The sequence below is a fragment of the Podarcis melisellensis genome (assembly GCF_964234715.1).
Source record: "Podarcis melisellensis genome assembly, chromosome: 3".
In the NCBI taxonomy this organism is placed as follows: domain Eukaryota; kingdom Metazoa; phylum Chordata; class Lepidosauria; order Squamata; family Lacertidae; genus Podarcis; species Podarcis melisellensis.
Genome location: NC_138530.1, coordinates 111,040,847 through 111,064,954, shown reverse-complemented (window position 1 = coordinate 111,064,954; position 24,108 = coordinate 111,040,847). Strand labels below are relative to the sequence as shown.

General features: G+C 43.6%; 1 protein-coding gene across 1 annotated transcript; it reads left to right on the top strand.

Annotated features, from left to right (window-relative positions):
• On the top strand, positions 1-22,768 carry HSPA9 (heat shock protein family A (Hsp70) member 9). The gene is made up of 17 exons (XM_081906241.1): positions 1-166; positions 1,592-1,650; positions 3,060-3,147; positions 3,338-3,519; positions 6,334-6,458; positions 7,467-7,540; positions 7,998-8,104; positions 8,649-8,811; positions 11,641-11,733; positions 12,364-12,573; positions 14,681-14,908; positions 17,280-17,384; positions 18,496-18,613; positions 19,154-19,248; positions 19,559-19,651; positions 21,255-21,395; positions 22,006-22,768. The coding sequence occupies exons 1-17, from the start codon at positions 104-106 to the stop codon at positions 22,081-22,083; spliced, it is 2,022 nt and encodes a 673-aa protein (XP_081762367.1). The 5' UTR covers positions 1-103; the 3' UTR covers positions 22,084-22,768.
• Positions 22,769-24,108: the final 1,340 nt, after the last annotated feature.

The following is a 24,108-nucleotide window of genomic DNA, read 5'->3' as shown; positions in this document are numbered from 1 at the left end:
TCCCTCACGTGGGCCAGAGGCTTCGAGAAAGCACCCGCAGCGGCCGCGCGCAGCTCTCTCCGCTTCTCCTCAGGCCTCCGCCGCCGCCGCCGCCGCCGCCGCCATGTTGACTGCCGCCCGCTTGCTGGTTCTGCGCCGCGGAGGGGCCGCCGCAGGGCCTGCTCAGGTGAGGCGCCCTGGGCGGAGAAGGAGAAGGCGCGACGGACGGACGAGCGAAGAGGGGAGGGCAAGGGCGTCGGGAGCCCCCTCAGAAAAGAAGGGCCCCCTTCCGTGCCCTTCAGGCGGGGTGGGGTTGGAGCTCGGAAACGCGCTGCCTCGAAACCCGCTAGTTCCCACGACCTTTCCGCGGCTCACGTGTGTCGCGCAGGACACGTGTGTCAAGGCAGACACGTGCTTCGTGAAATCTGACCGGCTTTTTAAATTTTTTTTTTTTTGCTCGTGTGAGGGGAGGGTCCGGGGGTAAAGAAAATGAGCTTTCTTTTGCCGCTGGGTGTCAGATCCTTGCCTGGCTCGAGGGCCTGAGGGGTTCAGGCATCCAGTGAGGAGAGCACGTGTGTTAAAGCCGGTGGGGGGGCGGGGAGCATCTCCATTAAATAATTTATGTAACGCGCCGAATAATTTATGTAACGGTTCTGTACCGTTTCCTGATTATTTTGGTTGGCCTAATAAAAAGTATTGCTGCAAGGCTGGATTTTGGAACTTTTTTTATTTTAAAGGGAGTAGCACAGCTGCCCCCTTTTTTCTGAGCTTTCTGCCCTTTAGTTCAGGGGTCAGCAAACTTGTTTTTCAGCAGGGGGCTGGTCCACTGTCCCTCAGACCTTGTCGGAGGCTGAACTATATATTTTGGGGGGGAAATATGAACCAATTCCTATGCCCCACAAATCACCCAGAGATGCATTTTAAATAAAAGCACACATTCTACTCATGTAAAAACACGCTGATTCCCAGACTGTCCACAGGTCGGATTTAGAAGGCGATTGGGCCAGATCCGGCCCCCAGGCCTTAGTTTGCCTACCCATGCTTTAGTTACTAGGTGCAGCGATTATTTAGCAAGGTAGATAAGAATCCGAAAGGGTATGTTAAAAATCAAGTTTTTTCAGGACGTGGGGAGCAGCAAAATTAACCTTGGTGGATTAGAATGATTTGGACCTGCATATATCATGACCAAACTGGCTTCTGTTGAAGTAGTAATTGGTAAGGTGGGAGATGCTTGGGAACTGAAAAGCAGTATGCTTGAGATTACATCTTAGTAAGGAATTGCCCTGGAAAGAAACTTGCTTTGATATAGCTCATGAGGCTGAATTTTTGTGTGGGCTTACTTAGGAGTAAGTTCCATCTAGCTCAGTGGGACTTCTTAGTTAACACGCATAGGATCAGAATGTAAACTGGATGTAGCAGGTAGGGCAATAAAAACTACAGAAGTTTGCCAAGCTGAAGCCATCATCAAGCTTTTAACTGGTACAGTTTTCTCATGGGAAGACAAGTTTTTGAGTTTTAAGAGCAGTAAGAGTGGTGGCAGAGGGTGGTTTATTTTCATTGATATATAGTAGCTGTTTATGAATACATCTCATTAGCATCATTTGTTTTATAGGTTTTCTGGAATGGCGTAAGTCAAGATATCCTCAGATCTGTAACAAGCAGGCAATATGCGTAAGTAACATAGCTGAACAAGCTAGCATTATTTGTCTTGTTGAAATGGCAATGTGAACCGAAAGTGCAAAAAAAATTGCAAAAGCAAATTTTTACTTCACTATTAAAAGGAGCATCACAAAGATGGCAATTCGTTCCTCAGATTGTAGGCATTCAGAGCTTTTGCTTTTGGAAAAGCTATAGTCCTATCAAGAACCCATGGGTGGTGTGAAGACCAAACATTTCTTAAGAGCTCTTTCTCCAAACGTAGAGAGAAGAAAGACAATAACTAAAAAGAAATGGCGGGTGACAGAACTGGAAATTTCTGGTGAGACTGGCTCATACGTTGGGGGCACGTATGCCAAACAAGTATTAACATTCGTACTGTTTCTTTTTGGTAAAAAAAAGGTAATTGTTGGGAAATTCAGTCTCGCTCTCAAGAAAAAATAAAAATCTGAGAAATTCAATTTGTGTAGATCATCCATTTTCTGAAATCTGATAATACTGACATGAAAAATTAGCAGTTTGCTTGGGCATGGATTCTGGTTGGAGAAAAAACTTAAATCTTAGTGTCTTCCATAATTCTTTCTTAAATATATCACCATCTACAAAACGCAGGAGGATGGATCCCAGCACCAAGGGATTTCAAGGGAGAAATGAACAGGAAACTAATAGTGTAATTATTCCAGGGCAAGGAAAGTAGGAGATTATGCCAAAAGCTTCAGTGCAAAGGTTGGCTTTAAGAAGGGATTTATAAAAACAAAGAGGTGTCATCATGCAGCATTTGAACATTGAGGCTCCATTTAGCTGTCAGGTTAATGGCAATTGATAGACCCAACCTCTATGGTTCGTCTACCTTGGTTCTAAAAGCTCTTCAGGCAGTATTGTCCCAGAGAGGTTTAAAGTCAGAATTTCTATGTACATCTTTGAAGTGTATCTTCCCTCTATAATTCACGGTAGGTGATAGCCTTGTGCTGTTAGGGTGCAGAGCACTGCTGTAAGCAACCTGGGTCAATCCTGAATTTTCTCTGGCTAGTGATGAGGGAGGACAATTGCCTTACCAGTTGTCTCCGAGCATACTGCTATGTGAAACAGCAGTAGTTGAAAGGGTCATAGGATCTAGTGTGAAGCCCCCATTGTAAAGCTCTTCTGTTTTTCTGAGTAGTGAGGGCCAAAACCATAACTTTGCCTTTGAAAAGCTGGAATCAGTTAAAATGTAGTTAAATATGTGTGTTTGTTAAATATTCTGAAGTGCGTGCTTCGCATAGATTAGGGACAAAATAAAGTATGTCCTTGATCTTTTTGTTGTACTGCTTATAATGCAGCCACTATGATACGGCTGGAAGAACAGTAGTAGGCTTGCTGCTTTTGTGGTACAATGGAAGGTAGACATTTCCTTGCTTAAAATACATTTAAATTTATCTTTTCAGATCAGAAGCAATCAAAGGTGCTGTCATTGGCATTGATCTCGGCACGACCAACTCTTGTGTAGCAGTCATGGAAGGGAAGCAAGCGAAGGTGAGTTAGAAATAATTGTTTATCCACTTCATTGTATCTTAAAATGTACACCCCATTTTTTGAGGAACCTCCTCCACAAAGGAGCTTATAGTCTTAAATAGAAACCAACCCTTCCTGACAATAAATAGAAAAACCCAGTTTCTGCTGCTTCAACTACAGTCACTGTTGCATATTCTTTTATCTTGCATAGGTGCTGGAAAACGCAGAAGGTGCCAGGACGACCCCTTCTGTTGTAGCATTTACAAGCGATGGTGAGAGATTGGTTGGCATGCCAGCTAAAAGACAGGCCGTCACGAATCCTCCCAATACATTCTATGCAACAAAACGACTAATTGGGCGGCGTTATGATGATTCGGAAGTGCAGAAGGATATGTAAGGAAGCTATCTTTTCTATTAATGAAAACTGTGCTGCAAACCTAAACATATTTGCACTTGTGGAGCTTTGTAAGCTCTAAATGTAGTTGTGGATGATCGGAATAAAACAAATGAAAGAAAGTGGCCTTCACTGGCCAATTTTCCAGACCAAGATTGGACTTTGGACTAGAGGGTCTCTGTCGTATAATAGTCTAGAGATGGTTTTATAGAAATGCAACATTTGTTCTTTTAAAGTTGTCCTTTTGCCTGCTTTGTTGCTTCATTTATTTTTTTTTAAGTTTTATTACAAACATACAAAATGCCACATACAAAGAGAAAAAGATTATCTAACAAAATACAAAAAAAAAAACGAACAATAAGAGAAAAGAATAAAGAAAAGAACAATAAACAAGAGAAAAAAAAGAATAATAAAATTACATACCAATAAACATAATAGAAAAAAGAAAAATTTCCATTCATACCTTTACCAAACAATTGACTTCCATTTACCTCAGCTTTGGATTAAATATTCTACATAGTTCTTCTGCAGTTATTTATATTTTATCTTTACATGTCATAGGAGTTAAGCATCGTCTACTGTTAAATTGCTAATTCCAAGATTATTCTCAAGATATCTTACAAATTTAGTCCAATCCTCTTTCTTTTTAACGGAGTTATCCCGCCTGATATATTGTGTAAGTCTCGGCAATTCCAGGTATTGAAAGAGTTTCACCTGCCACTCTCCCATTGTGGGCGCTTCAGAGGATTTCCATTTTTTTGCTATTAAAATCCTCGCAGCAGCAGTGGCGTATTGAAAAAACGTCTGGTCCGTCTTTTTTATTTCCTCCCCAATCATTCCTAAGAGGAAAGCTTCGGGTCTCTTGGGGAAGTTATACTTCAAAATTTTTTTTAGTTCTTCGTAGATTTGTCCCCAGAAACCCTTCACCTCCTCACAGGTCCACCAAATATGGAGGAAAGTCCCTACTCTATCTTTACACCTCCAGCAAGTATTATCTGCTGTTCTGTACATCCTCCCTATTTTTGCCGGAGTCAGGTACCAACGGTACATCATCTTATCTAGGTTCTCACGTAGAGCCGCGCATGCGGTGAATCTCATGCCTTTCTTCCAGAGAGTTTGCCATTTGTTATATCCTATCTCGTATCCTAAGTCTTTATTCCATTTAATCTTCGCAGATATCATGGCAAGCAGGCTTAAAAAGCTTCTAAATAGATATATACATAGAGATCAAGTGGGATTCCTCCCGGGGAGGCAGTTAAGGGACAACGTCCGATATGCTTTAGATGTTATTGAATATTTAGAGGCAAGGCCAGACATACCGGCGGCTCTTATATTCATAGATGCGGAAAAAGCATTTGATAGCGTCTCTTGGGAATTCCTGTTACAAAACCTCGAAAAGGTGGGAATAGAGGGTCCTTATCTGAAGGGTATAAAGGCGATATATACAGAACAACAAGCTAGGCTGATTATAAATAATAATTTGACTAATCGCTTCTCAATTATGAAAGGCACAAGACAGGGCTGCCCTTTGTCACCCTTGCTGTTCATCATGGTGTTAGAAACAGTAGCAAATAAAATAAGAGCGACCTCGAACATCAGGGGCTTAAGAATTGGAGAGAAAGAATATAAATTAAAGGCTTATGCCGACGATTTGGTCCTATTTCTAGAAAATCCAGCTGAGAGTACGAGCAGAGCGGTAGAACTTTTGGAAGAGTTCGGCAAACTGTCCGGATTTAAGTTAAATAGGAAAAAAACTAAAATATTAACAAAGAATCTGACAGAACAGGAGAAACGACAGTTGGAACAAAAGGTGGACATTAAAGTAGTAAACAAAGTGAAATATCTGGGAATTTGGTTATCCCCAAAGAACATAAATTTGATAGAGGACAATTACAATAAGTTGTGGAAAGAAATTAAGAAAGACATGGATACCTGGCGTAGACTTAACCTATCATGGACCGGGAGAATGGCATCGATCAAGATGTGCATTCTCCCGAGGTTGTTATTCTTATTTCAGAACTTACCAGTCATAAAAGGTACGGCCTGTTTTAAGACTTGGCAAAGGACCCTGACCAAATATATTTGGCAAGAGAAAAAACCCAGGGTGAAACTTAAATACCTGATGGACTCCAGGGAGAGAGGTGGTTTTGGAGTACCGAATTTAAGGTTGTATTATGAGGCGGCATGCCTACTTTGGATAAAAGATTGGGCCACTTTGAAAGATACAGATTTACTAGATCTTGAAGGGTTCGATCTAAGATTCGGGTGGCATGCCTACCTTTGGCAGGAGAAGGATAAAGTCCATAGAGACTTCTATAATCATATAGTCAGAGGTTCCCTTTTAGAGGTTTGGAAGAAGAAGAAAAAATCGATTGAACAAAGCACCCCCTGGTGGCTTTCACCCGTGGATATTATCAAAATAAAGAAATTAAACATGACAGGAAAAAGGTGGACGTACGAGGACCTCCTAACTAAATCAGAAGAAGGGTGGAAATTAAGACCGTTGGAAGAACTGAAAGAGAAAATTAAGGACTGGTTCCACCTGCATCAAATTAATGCATTATGGAGTGAACATAAGAGATTAGGCATGGGAGATAATAAATCTAGATTTCAAGTGGAGATACTAGAGAGCAACAATAAACTTCTCTCCAAAATGTACAGGCAACTATTGGAAAGTGAAAATGAGGAGGTGGTTAAAGAGGTAATGCTTTGTTGCTTCATTAAAGAACAATGCCGGTGGAGTGATGGTGATGATGCATGATTGATTTGTTGACGCAGGCTCTGTAACCTTTTAAAAATACTTGTACTTCCAGCAAAAACGTTCCTTTTAAAATTGTCCGTGCTTCTAATGGTGATGCCTGGGTAGAAGCTCATGGAAAGCTGTACTCCCCCAGCCAGATTGGTGCCTTCATATTGATGAAGATGAAGGAGACAGCAGGTTTGTACTGTAAAGCATCTGAGCTGGGAGTGTGGGAAGTAGAGGGGCTCAGCATCCCCACACCAATGAGCTGCCCATGACCCATGGATTATTTACCAGATTGTAGTGGGTTTCCCAGCTAAATTTCCAAAGTGTACACTGGTCCAGTACTAGCTCATCTTGCCCTCTTACTTTCTGTTAATTTGAAGCATTTTGCTTGACTTAAGCACTGTGAGCAGCATGGAAGGAGCTATCTCCCTTTGGTGGTAGAGAATCCAGTCAAGACCAGGATTATAATAGATAATCCAGGATTATAATAGAAAGAGGAGAAAGGCAATGAGTATGCACAAGGGGGGGGGGAAATAGTATGCATTTCATAAACCTGTACTTGGCAGTCATGCATAGTCTTCCCCAGCCACTTTGGGTGGCTTACAGCATACAGTGGTACCTCGGTTTACAGACGCTTCAGGTTACAGACTGTTAACCCAGAAATAGTACCTCGGGTTAAGAACTTTGCTTCAGAGTGAGAACAGAAATCACGCAGCAGCGGCAGGAGGCCCCATTAGCTAAAGGTTAAGAACAGACCTGCAGAACAAATTAAGTTCTTAACCCAAGGTACCACTGTATATAAAACATAGTAAAACATTAAGCATCAACAACATCCTGATGAGGAAAATATTCCATGTTTTATCTCTACTTAACAGAGCTACTGTAGGTGATTTGCTAGTGTGTCAGATTGTAACCAAAGGGACCCGGATTCAAATTTAATCCAGATATTAGGAGCGCGGTCAGAAACTCTGTGTAACCTACCCTGAGGGTGGTTGTGAGGAGGAAATGGGACTGTTTCTTGTATGCCACCCTGAACTCATTGGAGGAAGGTCAAAATACAAATAGTTTAAAAAGCAAACCCACTCCCAATCTTTCATAGAGTCTAAATCATTTCATTAGCTGGAAGCCATCCAGATTGGAACCTCTGCTTTGACATGTCTATATATGAACCTATTTTAAATTATGCTTTTTATTTACTAGAAAATTACCTGGGGCATCCGGCAAAAAATGCTGTCATCACGGTCCCTGCTTATTTCAATGATTCTCAGAGGCAGGTAAGGTTGCTGAAATCTGAATTTGCTTCATCTGTGTGGCTGTTTCCAATATCTTGTCTTCTGCTGCAGTAGTATACATGAATACTTTTCCATATATATTTCTCCATGGATATGTTAATGCCTGAAGTCCAAAATGCATGTGACTCCATTAAGAACCTAGGAAGCTGCTTTATACTGAATCAGACCATTGGGCCATCTAGCTAACTATTGTCTACACTGACTGGCAGCAGCCTCTAGGATTTCAGAAAAGGGGCAGTCTTAGTCTCAGTCCTAATAAGTGAAGCTTGGGGCTGGATATGGAACCTGCATGCAAAGGAGATGCTGTAGCCACTGAATTATAGCACTTCCCCATTATAGTTGCTTTACAAGAGTTCTCTCAAAAGTTTTTTTTTCAGAGGAAAAATAGGCCTTTTTTGTAATCGAGCAATGTTTTAACATGCCATTATTTTCTTCCAAGGCTACTAAAGATGCCGGGCAGATTGCGGGATTGAATGTTTTGAGGGTGATAAATGAGCCAACAGCTGCAGCACTAGCTTATGGCTTGGATAAGTCTGAAGACAAAGTGTAAGTATATAAAACCCTGCTTCCTGTCTTCTGAAAATTTGAGCTCCATTGCTTTCATGTTTCTTAGGTCAGATAAATGAATTGCCAGCTTCCGGGCAGCTTCCTCCAGTTTTTGGGCAAACAATGGAACTGACTTTCGAGCATACTTTCATATGTAGTCCTCTGTGCTCAGTATAGCAAAATATTATATTCCTGTAAGCAGAGATGCAGGGCAACCTCTGAAATTGGTGGCATTCTCTCTTCCATGCAACTACGCAGAGTACAGTGACCTTCATGCCAAGAAGGAAATAAACCCATTAATTTCTGATACCTGCCTTCATAAGCAGCTGCTTCTGTTTCAACAAGTTGCTTGTCGGATTAAAATTAAATAGATGGTGCTGCAAAAATTGGACAGCCTCTGAAATCTTAAGATTCCAAGTAATGAAATGATGCAACTTGCAACAGCCTCACGCCTTTAACATGTTAGCCGTTGATTAAAAAGAGGAAACTGATGGTCCCCCAGGACTGAAGGTGATAATGCATTTGTCTCTCCCGCCCCCTTTAGTATTGCAGTCTATGACTTGGGTGGTGGCACATTCGATATTTCTGTCTTGGAAATTCAGAAGGGAGTCTTTGAGGTCAAGTCCACCAATGGTGACACTTTCTTGGGCGGTGAAGATTTTGACCAGGCCTTGTTGCAGCATATTGTGAAAGACTTCAAAAGAGAGGTAAGTTGCTTGTATTTCATGGTCTGGAGATGAAGGAACCAGCAGAGAGCTCTTTCAAGTGTTCATTTAACCTTAAAAAAGGGAGACCTGCATGGATCTAACTTTATTAGAAGAGCCATGCTGGTTTCCAAGACAATAAAGCTGTGCACTCTCTGCTCCTTTGCCACTGGCCTTATTGTAATCCCCTTGTAGTTCGCTTTTAAACACGTCTTCACCTCTTGAACATAAGCAGGGGGAAGGCATGTGATGTGTGTGTTTAGTACATTTTAACTCAGTGGCACTGTGGAGGGACGTGGGTAGCTCTGTGGTTTAGGGCTTGCCAATCAGAAGGTTGGCGGTTCGAATCCCCGCAATGGGGTGAGCTCCCATTGCTCAGTCCCTGCTCCTGCCAACCTAGCAGTTCGAAAGCATGTCAAAGTGCAAGTAGATAAATAGGTAACACTCTAGTGGGAAGGTAAACTGCATTTCCATGCGCTGCTCTGGTTCGCCAGAAGCGGCTTAGTCATGCTGGCCACATGACCCAGAAGCTGTACGCCGGCTTCCTTGGCCAGTAAAGTGAGATGAGAGCCTCAACCCCAGAGTCGTACCTTTACCTTTACCTAACACTCTGAAGGCCAGCACACATTTTACATGTTGCCTGCATGGTCATGAGCCATGGATCTCTATGCCATATGATGGCAGCTATACTTTCCATCCTTGAGGCTGGAGTGGATGTAGAAGAAAAAGCCTCTCCCAGAGCACACAGTTTCAGTGCAGTGCCTTTACGGACGCAACTAAAATTTGGTTAACTGTCAGTCTCGTTTTGTTAGTCGTGTCAGATAAAGTTTAGTGAACAGCCAATCCAAATTCATTGAAGTAAATTGATGGTGCTATGTAGAAAAGGCTTTGGTGCTTGCTGGATGTTTTAATGAGTGGATTATATAATGTTGACATTAATAGGCAATTCAGCACTGCCAGATTTAGTTAGCATCCAGTGCCGTTTGGCATGCATTTTGTGGCAGTGGAAGGTTTACCTTTTCTCCCTTAAACGTATCTCGGGCAGGAATGATGCGTACCTGAGAAGCAGAACATAACTGGTACTGGAAATGATCGCTTGGCAACAGAGAGGGCACTTGTGTACCAAGATGTAGCTAGTCTAGTCTTGTGTACCAAGATGTAGCTAGTCTAGTATTAGTAGCTGGAGTCTAGTATTAGTAGCTGGAGTCTAGTATTAGTAGCTGGAGTCTAGTATTAGTAGCTGGAGTCTAGTATTAGTAGCTGGAGACAAATTACCGTACTTTTCGGACCATAACACGCAGTTTTTTGCTCCTAGAAAGTAAGGGGAAATGCCTGTGCGTGTTAAGGAGCGAATGCACGGATCGGAGCCATGGCTGCCGTCAGTCAAGCAAAGCGGGAGCTGCTTACACACTCTACGAGGCTCTCGCTTTGCTTGCTTTAAAGCGACCTGGAGCCGGGGAAGAGGGAGGGAAGAAGAGCCATGGCAGCAAAGCGGGCAGCAGCCGCTTACACGGGAGGAGGGACAGACGCTAGCAAAGGTCCGTGAGCTCTCTAAACAGAGCAATGAGGCTGCAGAGGGACAGCAGGAAAGATAAAATTTAAGCAACCAGCAGCAAAATAAAACCAACCTCGAGCTCTGAGCCACGCAGTGAAAACCAGTTAAAGAAAAAAGGCTGGGGATGAGGGAGAGGGGAAAACTTCGCAAATCCCCGAGTCTCAGATCCGCTGGGAGGGAGCAGCTTTTTTTCAGGCAGGATAGATTCGAGCATTGTCTGGGTCCTAGTGCCCCTACCACTTTTTTGTGCTCCATTCTATTGCTGCTGGTGGCTGCTTATCACTCAGGCTGCAAGGAGGAGCACTTTTACACAGCTAATGGTGAATCCCCTGCAATCCAAGTCCTCCTCACTTGCTCAAATCTATTCTGCCTCAAAACAAGGAGTGGAAGGAAAAGGCTGCAAACTGTTAAATGGAAAAAACCCCAGGCACAGGGCAAGTACCTTAAGTATACCTTTAAAGCAACAGTGCTCTTTCCCTCCCTCCTCCCGCTCAGCTCACCGAAAAACTCCTTCTCCCTTGAGTGCTTTTCCTTCCCTCCCCACTTTAAACGTGGTTACAAAGCAAGGATCCACATGGATCCTCAGGATTTTTGCATTGGGCTACCCCAAACTCACCATCAGATCACATGTCTGTGGCCACAGCATGAACCATAAAAATCATGCACCCACTGTTTCGTTCAGAATATTTTTTTCTTGTTTTCCTCCTCTAAAAACTACATGCGTGTTATGGTCAGATGCGTGTAATAGAGCGAAAAATACGGTAGTTCTAATGTTCATTAAAAAGAATGAAGGAAAGAGGATTCCCAGCCTCGCTGTTTAAAGATCCATTAACACAATGAAAATTAGTAAATTGGCTCAAGTCAGGTAAATCTGTGGTGTGTTACATAGTTGTTGGTAGTACTCTCGTACCTTTGGCTCCTGAACGCCGCAAACCCGGAAGTGAGTTTTCTGGTTTGCGAACGCTCTTAGGAACCCAAACATCCGACGGGACTTCCGATTGACTGCAGGACCATCCTCCAGCCAATCAGAAGCTGCCCTTTGGTTTCCGGGCTTTTTGAAGTCGAATGAGCTTCTGGAACGTATTCGTTCGACATCCAGGGTACAACTGTACTGTGCTGTTTATGTGGTAACATGTGCAATTAGTACTGTCAGTGCTATAAAGCACGTAATTTTGAAGAGCCACTTAAAATATTGAACGTGTAAGAGAATGTGGGTTTTGTAATGCTGTGCTATGTCACAATAAAATACTATGAGCATGTTGTTTGTTCTTTTCCAGACAGGTGTTGATCTAACTAAAGATAACATGGCTCTGCAGAGGGTGAGGGAAGCTGCAGAAAAAGCAAAGTGTGAACTCTCTTCTTCAGTCCAGGTGAATAAATGAATTATTTCACTCCAAGCGAAAGCACTACCAAGGGGTGGGGCATATTCCCCAGTAGTGGGAGTACTGCAGTCCTAGATAAATGTGATAATACTCTAGTGTTGCTTTGGGGAAAATTCCTAGAGCCTAGTCAGATGTGTAAACTACTAATCATGTACAATACAATGACTGGAGAAGCCCCAAATGTTGGTGACTGGTGGGTTTGCCTTTTTCGGCGCTCTGAGGGAATTAGTTATTACTGAGGGGGGGGAAATAGCTTTTCTTTCTGGCCAGAAAGTGCCATAGCCTATAACTGTAGCTCATGTAGTGAGCTGTAGCTTGTTCTAGTGATCTTAACTGCGTGACAAGTACATTTTTTATTCAAGCTTTGTAGTCAAGCATTGCTTTTTGGCCAGAGATCTTTTATAACAACCAAGGAGGATTTGTTTTAACTAAACAATTGCTGTACATTTTGAGTTGGTGTGTTAAAAATATGTTATGAAAGAAGTCCTTGATTTTTCGTCTGAACGGAATAAATACGAACAACAATTTGGTTACCTTTACAGATTTGAGGAAAGAGTCAGAAAGGGTGCTGTTTGTTTTTTATTTATCTCTGATGGCTGATCTATCTTTGCATTGCAGACAGACATTAACTTGCCATATCTTACAATGGATGCTTCAGGACCAAAGCATTTGAATATGAAGCTGACTCGTTCTCAGTTTGAGGGGATTGTGGCCGATCTGATCAGAAGGACAATAGCACCTTGCCAGAAAGCCATGCAGGACGCTGAAGTCAGCAAGAGCGACATTGGTGAAGTTATATTAGTGGGTGGCATGACCAGGATGCCTAAGGTATAATAGATTTCCTGTGACTTAATATACTTGGACCCCCATATCATCAGTTGTGCCCTTTGGACCTTGCTTAACTCTTAAGACAGCAAAAGTGACTGGAGTGAGTAGCAACTCAGCAGATTGTGTTGGCATGAAATTAACATTACCTTTCTGTTGCCTATGCCCCTCGTGACTTTGCCTGTTAAAGTTTAACTGTGGCTAAAACCTTGGTAGCTTGAATTTAAAGTCTGTTTTGCAGGGGGAGTTGCTTGTGTTTTTGTTTTTTGAGGTCTTTGCTTTTGGGCTTCCTTCCCAGCTCACCAGCGTATCTCTCTTAAGTTATAAATGAGGCAATGTGTGCCCAGAGGCTTATGCATGATGGTTGAAGGCTCCGGAAAGCCCTCGCTGAGGCACTGAAGGGTCAGGAGAAGAACAGTGTCCTCTGTCTTTCAAGCCTCCTGTTTTCAGATTATTCTGTTGGTTTGCTGCTGTGCCTTTTGTTTGTGGACAAAAGCCTGACTACTGTAATTCGCTCTATGCGGGGCTGCCCTTGAAACTGACCCAGAAACTCCAGCGGGTGCAGAATGCTGCAGCGAGGCTCCTCACAGGGTATCTGCCATGGGAGCATATTCACCCAGTGCTTTTCCAGCTGCACTGGCTCCCGGTGGAGTACAGGGTCAGATTTAAGGTGCTGGTTTTGACCTTTAAAGCCCTTCATGGCCTATGACCCTCGTACCTACAGGACCGCCTCTCCCGGTATGCCCCACGGAGGACCTTAAGGTCCATAAATAGCAACACCCTAGTGGTCCTGGGCCATAAGGAAGTTAGATTGGCTTCAACCAGAGCCAGGGCCTTTTCAGTGATGGCTCTGGCCTGGTGGAACGCTCTCTCTCATGAGACCAGGGCCCTGCAGGATCTGATTTCTTTCCGCAGGGCCTGTAAGACAGAGTTGTTCCGCCTGGCCTTTGGCTTGGAGCCAATTTGATTCCCTCCCCCTCTTTCTTTTTCCTTTCTCCTCCTGTGACAAGGCTGCATTTTAATGTTTCAGTATTTTAATGTTGTATTTTAATCTTGTTTTTAAGCTGTATTCATTCAACTTGTTTTTATTATTGCTTGTTAACTGCCCTGAGCCCAGCCTTAGCTGGGGAGGGCAGGGTATAAATAAAAATTATTATTATTACATATCTGTCATGTGAAGGCACAGCACTTGGCCCTATCCAAGTCTTGTGTTCTGTCACATAGAATGTGAATAAATGCACTCAGCCTGCCTCTCCTATCATATTCCCAGTTCATCCTTCACATGTTAGAGACTGTGTGCAGTGGGGAGCCTGCTCTGTTCTTGTAGGTTGCCTACTAGAGACGCTAGCCCTCCAACTTACGGAGGATGGCCGGGAGGCTGGGGCAAGTCCATCATCTGGGGGGGGGGGGGGAATAACTGAATAGGGCTGATCGTTATATAAAAGAATGCTGTGGGTCCAGAAGGCAAGCTTTTTATAATTTTATTTCTCTTGGCATATGAGAAGGCTGTATTTGTCTCCTGTAAGTTAATGGTGGTGGTTTTCTGCAGATATGTGCAATGATGTACAGTGGTGCCTCGGGTTAAGTACTTAATTTGTTCCGGAGGTCCGAACTTAACTTGAATAAATCTCTATACTATTCTTTGTCAATAACCTCAGAGAAGTTTTCATATATACAGTGGTACCTCGGGTTAAGTACTTAATTCGTTCCGGAGGTCCGTTCTTAACCTGAAACTGTTCTTAACCTGAAGCACCACTTTAGCTAATGGGGCCTTCTGCTGCTGCTGCCGCACCACCGGAGCCCGATTTCTGTTCTCATCCTGAAGCAAAGTTCTTAACCTGAAGCGCTATTTCTGAGTTAGCAGAGTCTGTAACCTGAAGCGTATGTAACCTGAAGCATATGTAACCCGAGGTACCACTGTATATAAATCTCAAAGCTTCTGTTTCTTATTCAGAGTCGGCTGCATGTTGTTCCTAGAATTAGAGGGAAACTGAGAGTGTGTCTACTGTAGAGTAACCTGCAGATTCAGTGGGATTTTTTGCCATTTCTAAACCCCTGCCCCCCCCCAAAAAAAACTTAACAGGCTTGCATGTCTTATGTATCCATTCAGGTACAGCAGACTGTCCAGGACTTGTTTGGCCGGGCTCCTAGCAAAGCAGTTAATCCCGATGAAGCTGTTGCTATTGGTGCTGCCATCCAGGGAGGCGTGCTGGCTGGTGATGTCACTGATGTGCTGCTGCTGGATGTGACTCCTCTTTCCCTTGGTATTGAGACGCTAGGAGGAGTTTTCACTAAGCTCATCAACAGGAACACGACTATTCCAACCAAGAAGAGCCAGGTAGGAGAGTGTGCGTGTGTATGGGAGACAGTGTTCTGCGTATTGCTTGATGTGAAATGGTACTGGGGGTCTCTGCCATGGGAGCATATTCACCCAGTGCTTTTCAAGCTGCACTGGCTCCCGGTGGAGTACATGGTCAGATTTAAGGTGCTGGTTTTGACCTTTAAAGCCCTTCACGGCCTAGGACCCTCGTACCTACGGGACCGCCTCTCCCGGTATGCCCCATGGAGAGCCTCAAGGTCCATAAATAACAACACCCTAGTGGTCCCGGGCCCTAAGGAAGTTAGATTGGCTTCCACCAGAGCCAGGGCCTTTTCAACTCTCGCTCCGGCCTGGTGGAACGCTCTGTCTCATGAGACCAGGGCCCTGCAGGATCTGATTTCTTTCCGCAGGGCCTGTAAGACAGAGTTGTTCCGCCTGGCCTTTGGCTTGGAGCCAATTTGATTCCCTCCCTCTCTTTCTTTTCCTTCTCCTCCTGCGATGAGGCTACATTTTAATATTTTAATGTTCCATTATTTTAATGTTGTATTTTATTTTTGTTTTTAAGTTGTAATCATTCATCTTGTTTTTATTATTGCTTGTAAGCCGCTCTGAGCCCGGCCTTGGCTGGGGACGGCGGGGTATAAATAAAATATTATTATTATTATTATTATTATTATTATTATTATTATTATTATTATTATTATTACTGTGTATTTTTTGTACCCTTCTATGGTTTATGCTATGTCCCTGCCCCTAAAGCATTCCTTCCTATCCCTCTTGGTCTTTTGGAGGTCATCATTCTCTTGCTGTTTGTGCTCAAAGGTTTAGACAGTATAGAAAAAAATGAAGATTTTCGTAAGCCTGTTCCTCCACTATGGCAATGGCTATGATTCTTAAGGGTGTAACTGTTGTATGCTGCCCAGTCATGTAAGAATCATAGAATTGTAGAGTTGGTAGGGACCATCAAGTCCAACCCCCTGAAATGCAGGAACCTTTTGCCCAGTGTGGGGCTCACGGCCACAACCTTGAGATTAATTGTCTCCGGCTCTAACAACTGAGCTATCCCAAAGAACCTAACAATAGCTATGTAGACAGGTTGCTGGGAAGGGTGGGGGAAGTAGGAGATCCATTGGGAGCACTGCTTTGTCTTACAACTCTAAGGCATAAGATACTTTCCCCCAGAACTTCAGTCATTTGCTAGTACATATTATACTTTCCAGTAGCTAAGAAGTTAGAGGCTGTGATAGTTGTACTATCGGCCCAGTATACGTGAAGGAGCGTCTCCAACCCCATCATTCTGCCCGGGCGCTGAGGTCCAGTGCCGAGGGCCTTCTGGCGGTTCCCTCACTGCGAGAAGCAAAGCTACAGGGAACCAGGCAGAGGGCGTTCTTGGTAGTGGCGCCCGCCCTGTGGAACGCCCTCCCACCAGATGTCAAAGAGATAAACAATTACCTGACATTCAGAAGACATCTTAAGGCAGCCCTGTTCAGGGAAGTTTTTAATGTGTGACATTTTGATGTATTTTTACTGTTTTGTTGGAAGCCGCCCAGAGTGGCTGGGGAAGCCCAGCCAGATGGGCGGGGTACAAATAATAAATTATTATTATTATTATTATTTATTTGGAAGAAATTACCGTATTTTTCGCTCTATAGGACGCACTTTTTCCCCTCCAAAAATGAAAGGGAAATGTGTGTGCGTCCTATGGGGTGAATGCAGGCTTTCGCTGAAGCCTGGAGAGCGAGAGGCGTCGGTGCACACCGACTCCTCTCGCTCTCCAGGCTCCAGGAAGCTATCCGCAAGCCTTGCACGCCCGGGGGGAGTTCCACCAGACGCGCAAGGCTTGCAGGCGGGAGCCTGCAGCGCGGAGCACGGGGTGCCCTCCGGAGGACGCCCCATGCTTCGTGCTGGTTTCGGCAAGCCTTGCGCACTCGGGGGGAGATCCCCCCAGACACGCACGGCAGGTGTCGGCAAGCCTTGTACACCGGGGGCACGTGGGGCGCCCTGAAGCAGAGCGACCCTGGCGCCGGGCAGACATCTGCACCGTGGGGAGCCCTGTGGGAGTTCCTGCAGGGCTCCCCATGCTGCGGACAGTAGCCTGCAGCACAAGCTCAGCCGCACAAGCTCGGGGACAGCGGGGAGGCGCAGCACCACCATCCCACTGTTCCCTGACCTGGTTTGGGGGGGGATAAAGGGAATTTTTTCCCCTTTATTTCTCCCCCCCCCAAAAAAAAAAAAAGTAGGTGCGTCCTATGGGACGAAAAATACGGTACATTGTCTCTTATTGGTTTGGCTACCTTCTATTCTTCTTGCTTTCCCCTCAGCTGCTATTTTTAATTACACAACGCTGCTGTGTAACCCTGCTGATACCAAATGTGTTTCATTTTGACAGGTGTTCTCTACAGCTGCTGATGGACAGACTCAGGTGGAGATCAAAGTGCATCAGGGTGAGAGAGAAATGGCTGGTGACAATAAGCTGCTTGGCCAATTTACTTTGGTAAGTTTGTTTTCATCTGCCGTGATGGTATGAAAATTATAGGAAGTAGTTTCATTCTGCCCACTAGGGTTGAAAGACATTGCTGCACAGGACAAACCTTTTCTGCAGCAAAAAAACAACAACCCCAGAACATGTTAGAGGAGTTCATTATTTTTTCAGCCTAGCTAAGTTATTAGCACCTCCTTTTAACAATACTTGGAAAAAATGAACTGTAGCGTTAATTTTGCCATTGTCATGTGCAGATTTTCTGTACAAGACTTGCTGTACTAAATCATAGCCAGGGTAGACCCATTGAAATAAGTAGGTCTACTTGGAGTTTGATTGACATTGGGTATTTCTCTACATTTCTATGAATGGGTGTAAGTGTGTAGTCATAGCATAGAAAAGTAGCATAAGAACACAGGGAACTGTGTTTGTTCATCTAGCTAAGTACTGTTTACACTGGCTGCAACTCTCTTAGACGTCTTTCAACCCTGCGTACAGATGCCAGAAATTGAACCTTGAACCTTTTGCATGCAAAGCATGTGCTCATTGAGTGAAAATCCTCCTTCAAATAAGCATTAACCTGCAAGTGGGTTTTCAGCAAAACCAGATGCCTTCATCTACCCCACCTGCAATAAAACATGTTTTTCCTGTATTAGTCTCTACAGCCACAGCAGGCGCTGTAACGCTCCAGCGTTTTGACTTTACTACCAAAGGTGCACTCTTGCATTGTCTTCCGAGGCAGATGGATGCCAACTACAAGGAGTGGTGGAAATCATCATAATCTTGTTATTTATATGCCACCCTTCCAACTGGGTTGCCCCAGCCACTCTGGGCAACTCCCAACAAAATATTAAAAACACAATAAAACATTAAAAACTTCCCTGAACAGGGCTGCCTTCAGATGTCTTCTAAAAGTCAAATAGTTGTTCATCTGTTTGACATCTGATCAGGGATCAATATTAGATTGTACAGTACTACTTCAGCGTTAGTTTGTTTCACTGAATAGCAAGTAGAATCAGCAATTGATCTCAAATACTTACTATTTATTGCGTAATTAATAAGGAAGCACAAATCTTATTGGTAATTGTACCCTCTTGGTTATCAACAATGCACCTTGTGATTTTAGGTTGGGATTCCGCCAGCTCCACGGGGAGTCCCCCAGATTGAGGTCACTTTTGACATTGATGCCAATGGAATTGTTCATGTTTCTGCAAAAGATAAAGGCACAGGACGGGAGCAACAGAGTGAGTGTGCTAGATAGTTGTTTCTTTGGAGGGGAGGGGGAATGTGAACAGATGGAATCGTTATGGCAGTCAGGCACAGTAAAGGACTATCATTAAGCATGGGAAGGAAGGAAAAATAGACGAAAGGGGACACTAGTGTGCAACTTCTGTCAAGCTATAAAACGTGGGCATTGTTTGCAGTTCCCACCTGAGCTTAATTTCTTTTCTAGAAGCTTTGCTCATGGCCAGAACCAATCAAGTGTGTGCAGTGATGCTATTATCAACACATCATTCTGAAAACATGTGTGGAAGATTTTCTAACTGAGCACAACACAACTGAGAAGCTTGTCTCTCCTGGCTTTGAGATCTGTTACATAAGCACTCTTGTTCTTAAAAATGACAGTACTACATCAGATAGTAGAAAATGTCAAATAATATAGGAGGCCTATAGCTCTTGAAAAAGCAAGAGAACAAACTAATTGAAGATACGGATTGCAGAAAGTCAGTTTTGGCAATTTTTATACAAATGTGAGGTGTAAATACCATTTCATTTTTCTGTAGTTGTGATCCAGTCTTCTGGTGGTCTTAGCAAAGACGATATTGAGAACATGGTGAAAAATGCAGAAAAATATGCAGAAGAAGATAGACGAAGAAAGGTAACTTTGCAGTGGTGACTTTAGACTGAAATATTGATTCCCAATGCAGTTATGTCTTCGGAGAACTTTTGAGCAGATGTCTAGGTCCTCAAACTAAAATAGATGCTACACTCGCTTTTCAAAATCCTTCAGTTGATAGAATTGGAGCAATTTTTGCTTACAGATCAATGAATGATTGAGCATCCGAAGAGATACAGTTGGGTGAAATCTATTTAGATGCCTAATTCTGTGTCAGCTTCATGATCCTCATTGATATGGCAGTGTTAGGGGCACAAATGGGGTATTTCACCAAAGTTGTTGTTTTATACAGGAACGTGTTGAAGCTGTAAACATGGCAGAAGGAATAATCCATGATACAGAATCCAAAATGGAAGAGTTCAAAGATCAGCTACCTGCTGATGAGGTAGGTGTTCTGCCTTGCGCTAAACGAATTGTTTTCCTTTGTCTCAGTCTAAAATTAATTGTGTATGGATTTGACACGCTGCCTGGGCATCTACTGAATTTGCTTCCTCTTTTTGTCAGAATGTGCAAAACTAATGCTCTCTAAATTGTATAATCCTTCATACAGCAATTTCCTGGCTGTGCTAATTTATCACCGCAGAAACTAAGCAGCCTACGATAATGAGAAAAGGCTTTTAAAACAATTCATGATCTTTAATTTTAATTCCAGAAAGCCTTTGGCAGAGATAATAAATTCAGACTTCTCCCAAGAAATTAAAAAGAGAAAATCTTGTAAGCTTTTGTTATATTGGGGTAGTATCCCCTGTGTGAGAAAGGTTGCTGGAAAAGCCATGAAGGGGCCAAGTCAACTTGGGGGAAGGGAACTACTCTGAGAATCAAATGCTCTTCTGTTCTCTTAAAAACCAGTGATGATGCTAAAGTCCCGGATTGCTTCTCCCACCTACTGATTTTTCTGCTGTTTTGCCAGTGAAGGTGAGGCAGCTATGCAGCAATGTTCATGGTTTACGCTGTAATCATGCATGACAACATTTCAGGCTGTCGGGAGCAAATTGGCAATAAATCACATGGTGTCCATGAACTTGACTCTATTCAGGGAAACTAGGTCGACTCAGGAGACTATAGTGAGCATAGCAACTTGTCCTAATAGATCTTGCCCCAATGAGGCAGTTGTGAGGACTTAAGGTTCCCCACCTTTCCCAAAGCTGCTATCTCTCCCAAGTCCTTCCCAAGCAATCTGAGACTATGCCAATGTGCCTGTCTCTGTTCCGCCCTCATCATTCTACTTCTGGTTCTAGGAGACCAGTGGGGAGGGAAGCATCTACACCAGGCTTCCTCAACCTTTGCCCTCCAGATGTTTTGAGACTACAATTCCCATCATCCCTGACCACTGGTCCTACTAGCTAGGGATCATGGGAGCTGTAGGCCAAAAACATCTGGAGGGCCGAGGTTGAGGAAGCCTGATCAACACGTTTTCATTAATTTTGTGAACTTCAGTACATTTTACCTTTTCACTGTGCCCACAAGCCATGAACTCGCTGGAACAAATAACTGATTTTTAAATATGATAGATTGCTGACCTTGATGCTTATGGCAGTCTGTGCATGTCTGAGAGCTTGTGTAGTGGTTAGAGGGTTGGGCTAGGACTGGGGAGACCACGGTTCAGATCCCCACTTGGCCATGAAGCTCACTGGGTGACCCTGGACCACCACTCAGTGTCTCTCAGCCTAACCTTGAGCTCCCTGGAGAAAAGGTAGGATAGAAATCGAATAAATAGACTTTAAACTTTAGTCACCTGCAGCAAGACCTAGGAGAACAAAAACTTATTAGGCAGGTGATTTATTTTTATTTTTTAACTAAGGGTAAGGCAGGCGGATTGGTTTCCATGGCCTCCCCCTTGCTGAAGGTATCCATAAAATACCTTCCACCCTGGCAGCTGATGGCACCTTCTAATTACTGTAGACTGTGTGGCTTTATTGAGGTCAAGATCCGCTTTGATAAATGCCGAAAGGGTTATGGACATGTGTTTCTCTGCAATTGCTTTACAGTGCAACAAACTGAGAGAAGAAATTGCGAAAATGCGAGAACTGCTGGCTCGTAAAGATAGCGAAACCGGCGAGAACATCAGGCAGGCAGCATCCACCTTACAGCAAGCATCCCTGAAACTCTTTGAAATGGCCTATAAAAAGGTAGGAGGGCCGAGTGCCGGAGTGTATTGGGGGGGGGGCTCAGTTAATTTCATTATACACAAGTTGTACATTGACAATAAATGTATTATTATTATTATTATTATTATTATTATTATTATTATTTATTATTAGGGTGGGCAAGAGCAGCTGGTTTGGAATTTCCAGTTGTATGTGTGCTCCTGGTCTTAGCAAGTGAAAGACCAGCTGGGTAAACGAAAAGTAAGCAAAACCACTTGGTCAAACCATGAGAGAGATTGCTAGACACTGCCAGTACTAGCTGATCGTAGCTGACCTTAGGAATGGGAGGTGATCGGAAGAAAAAAAAAATGTAGCACAAGTTTTGAATGCTTGCATCTTGAGATCTGGTGATGAAGGGAGAAGATTGCAGGCTCCTCAGCTCAGCTGATTGGACTAGCAGATAAAGATGTCAAATTTCCATAATTTATTTGAGTACTTGGCGAAAGTAAAGAATTAATTTTTTTGGTCCAGTCAGCACTCTTTCTTGGGGCTCAGCTTTCTAGCAAGAAATAAGTAAGAGGGAGCCGTGTTCTTGCATCCTCTTGTTAGTCAGTGCCCTGTTGATCTAACATTGCTTTTCCCCCCTCTTCAGATGGCATCCGAGCGGGAGAGTTCTGAGAGTTCAGGAAGCTCTTCAAGCTCTGGGGATCAGAAGGAAGAAAAGCAATAATTCCTCTGTCTCGCATGGACTGGAGCAGGAAGAGGACAATGTTCCGAAGCTTGGGAGCCAATGGACCTTCCTGAGCAGCTGTGGGCAGATTTATGTCTTACTGTGTTTTTGCAGTATACTATACATAATTTCCTGAATGTATAAATTTAGTGATGGCGTCCTACTAGTGAAATTATCACCTGATCAAAAATTTATTTCGGAACAGCTCCTCGGGGGTCAGTGACATTTTCAAGTGCATCCTGGGGATTCAAGTGCATCCTGGGGAGCTCTTATGGAATGGGGGGAGTAAGCACAGCAGTGATTTCTGAAGGTTTAGAAACCATGTCTCGCAGCTTGAGGGTGGCACGATGAGGCCCATGGGGTGCCTGAACTGTGTATATTCCACCCTTAATTATGGATCCTCCTTTTGGGAACACATTTCTGCTTTAGTGTAAAGGGATTTCAATAGGGCCTGGGTTGGGCAGAGGCAGGGCTTGCCTGCTTTGGCAGAGAAAACACAGAACTGCACCTTAGCGTAGTATCCTTGTCTGAAAGGAAATGGGTTGTTTTTAATGTAGCTGTTACTATATAAATAAGGCTACTCTCAAGTTCCATGCACTGCTTGTCTAGGCTTTCTGCTCTGCCCAGTGTCTCTTCTTGCAGAAAAACAGCTTCCCTATTAATAAAAATGTTCTTATTTGATCAATCCTGTGTGTTTTTAAAAATCGCAGCTGTCTTCTGTTTCAAACACACACACCCCCCAGCCTGATATTTGCTACCAGCTACTACCGATATAAGATGTCAGATGTACTAGAGATTTTAAACAGGTGTTTTGAAACATCCTTTCACAGGAGTAAAGCTCACAAGTGTACCTCTTTCCTTCCCTCTTGAGTGCATCACTTAATACAGGTTTGCTCCTGAGGAATCCAGAATCCATTCACCATTATTAGTGTCTACTGGCATTTCATAGAATTGAGCGTGCTGTGGGGCATCTGACCCTATATACAATTCCAAGTTATGTATCCAGTGAGCCAAATAAAACAATAATGATTAAAGGGTTGTTAAAGTATTGACCGTAAGACAAGTTTCATTTCTGCCATGCAACTTCCCACACTGCAAAGCACAATTAAGCCGTCGCCAACTACTGTATTTTTCTGTGTATAAGATATATTTTTTTTGCTTCATTTTTAGTTCGAAATTGGGGGTCGTCTTATATTCAGTGCACAGATGTTAAAAAAAAACACAAAGGAAATTACCTTCCCTTGGCTGCCGCGAAGAAGCTGCAGGAACTGCCCATCTCCCACAAAAAGCTTAGTAACTGTTGGTGTTGAGGAGGTGGAGACCAAAGGGGTTGGTTGGTTTGTCAGTCACCTGCTTGCTCACTTGCTCAGGGCGGCCAGGAAAGAAGAGCTGAGGCGAGCACAGGGAGCCCACGGCCCAGGGATGAGGCGGGTGAGAAAGAGAGGACCCCACCTCAGCAGTGGGGCAGCAGGAGGTAACACTATGACCAGGGGTCAGCGGAATTTTTCAGCAGAGAGCCGGTCCACTGTCCCTCAGACCTTGTGGGGGGCAGGACTATATTTTGGAAAGGAAAAATATGAACAAATTCCCATGCCCCACAAATCACCCAGAGATGCATTTTAAATAAAAGCACACATTCTCTTCATGTAAAAACACCGGGCAGGCCCCACAAAAAACTCAGAGATGCATTTTAAATAAAAGCACCCATTCTACTCATGTAAAAACATGCTGATTCCCAGACCATCCGCAGGCTGGATTTCTAAGGCGATTGGGTCAGATCCAGCCCCCGGGCCTTAGATTGCCTACTGATTCTGGTTCGTTTCCAAGACAATGGAATCTGTCTCCCTTAACTTCATTAAAGAGTTTTCAAGCAATACAAAACTGGAAATCTTTTTGATTGATTGGTTGGTTTAATTTTTGGTTCAAAAAAATAGGGGTCATCTTATTCATGGATGTCCATAGGTGCGGGCAACTGAAACTGAAACTTGTTTGATTAGCAGGCTTAGAGTTTTAATTCTGTGATAC

Excerpts from the sequence above, each read along its gene's own strand:
- HSPA9 (XM_081906241.1), top strand. The coding sequence starts at position 104 with ATGTTGACTGCCGCCCGCTTGCTGGTTCTGCGCCGCGGAGGGGCCGCC. Across the intron at positions 12,574-14,680 it reads GCATGACCAGGATGCCTAAG|GTACAGCAGACTGTCCAGGA; the intron begins GTATAATAGATT and ends GTATCCATTCAG. Across the intron at positions 17,385-18,495 it reads TGCTTGGCCAATTTACTTTG|GTTGGGATTCCGCCAGCTCC; the intron begins GTAAGTTTGTTT and ends TTGTGATTTTAG.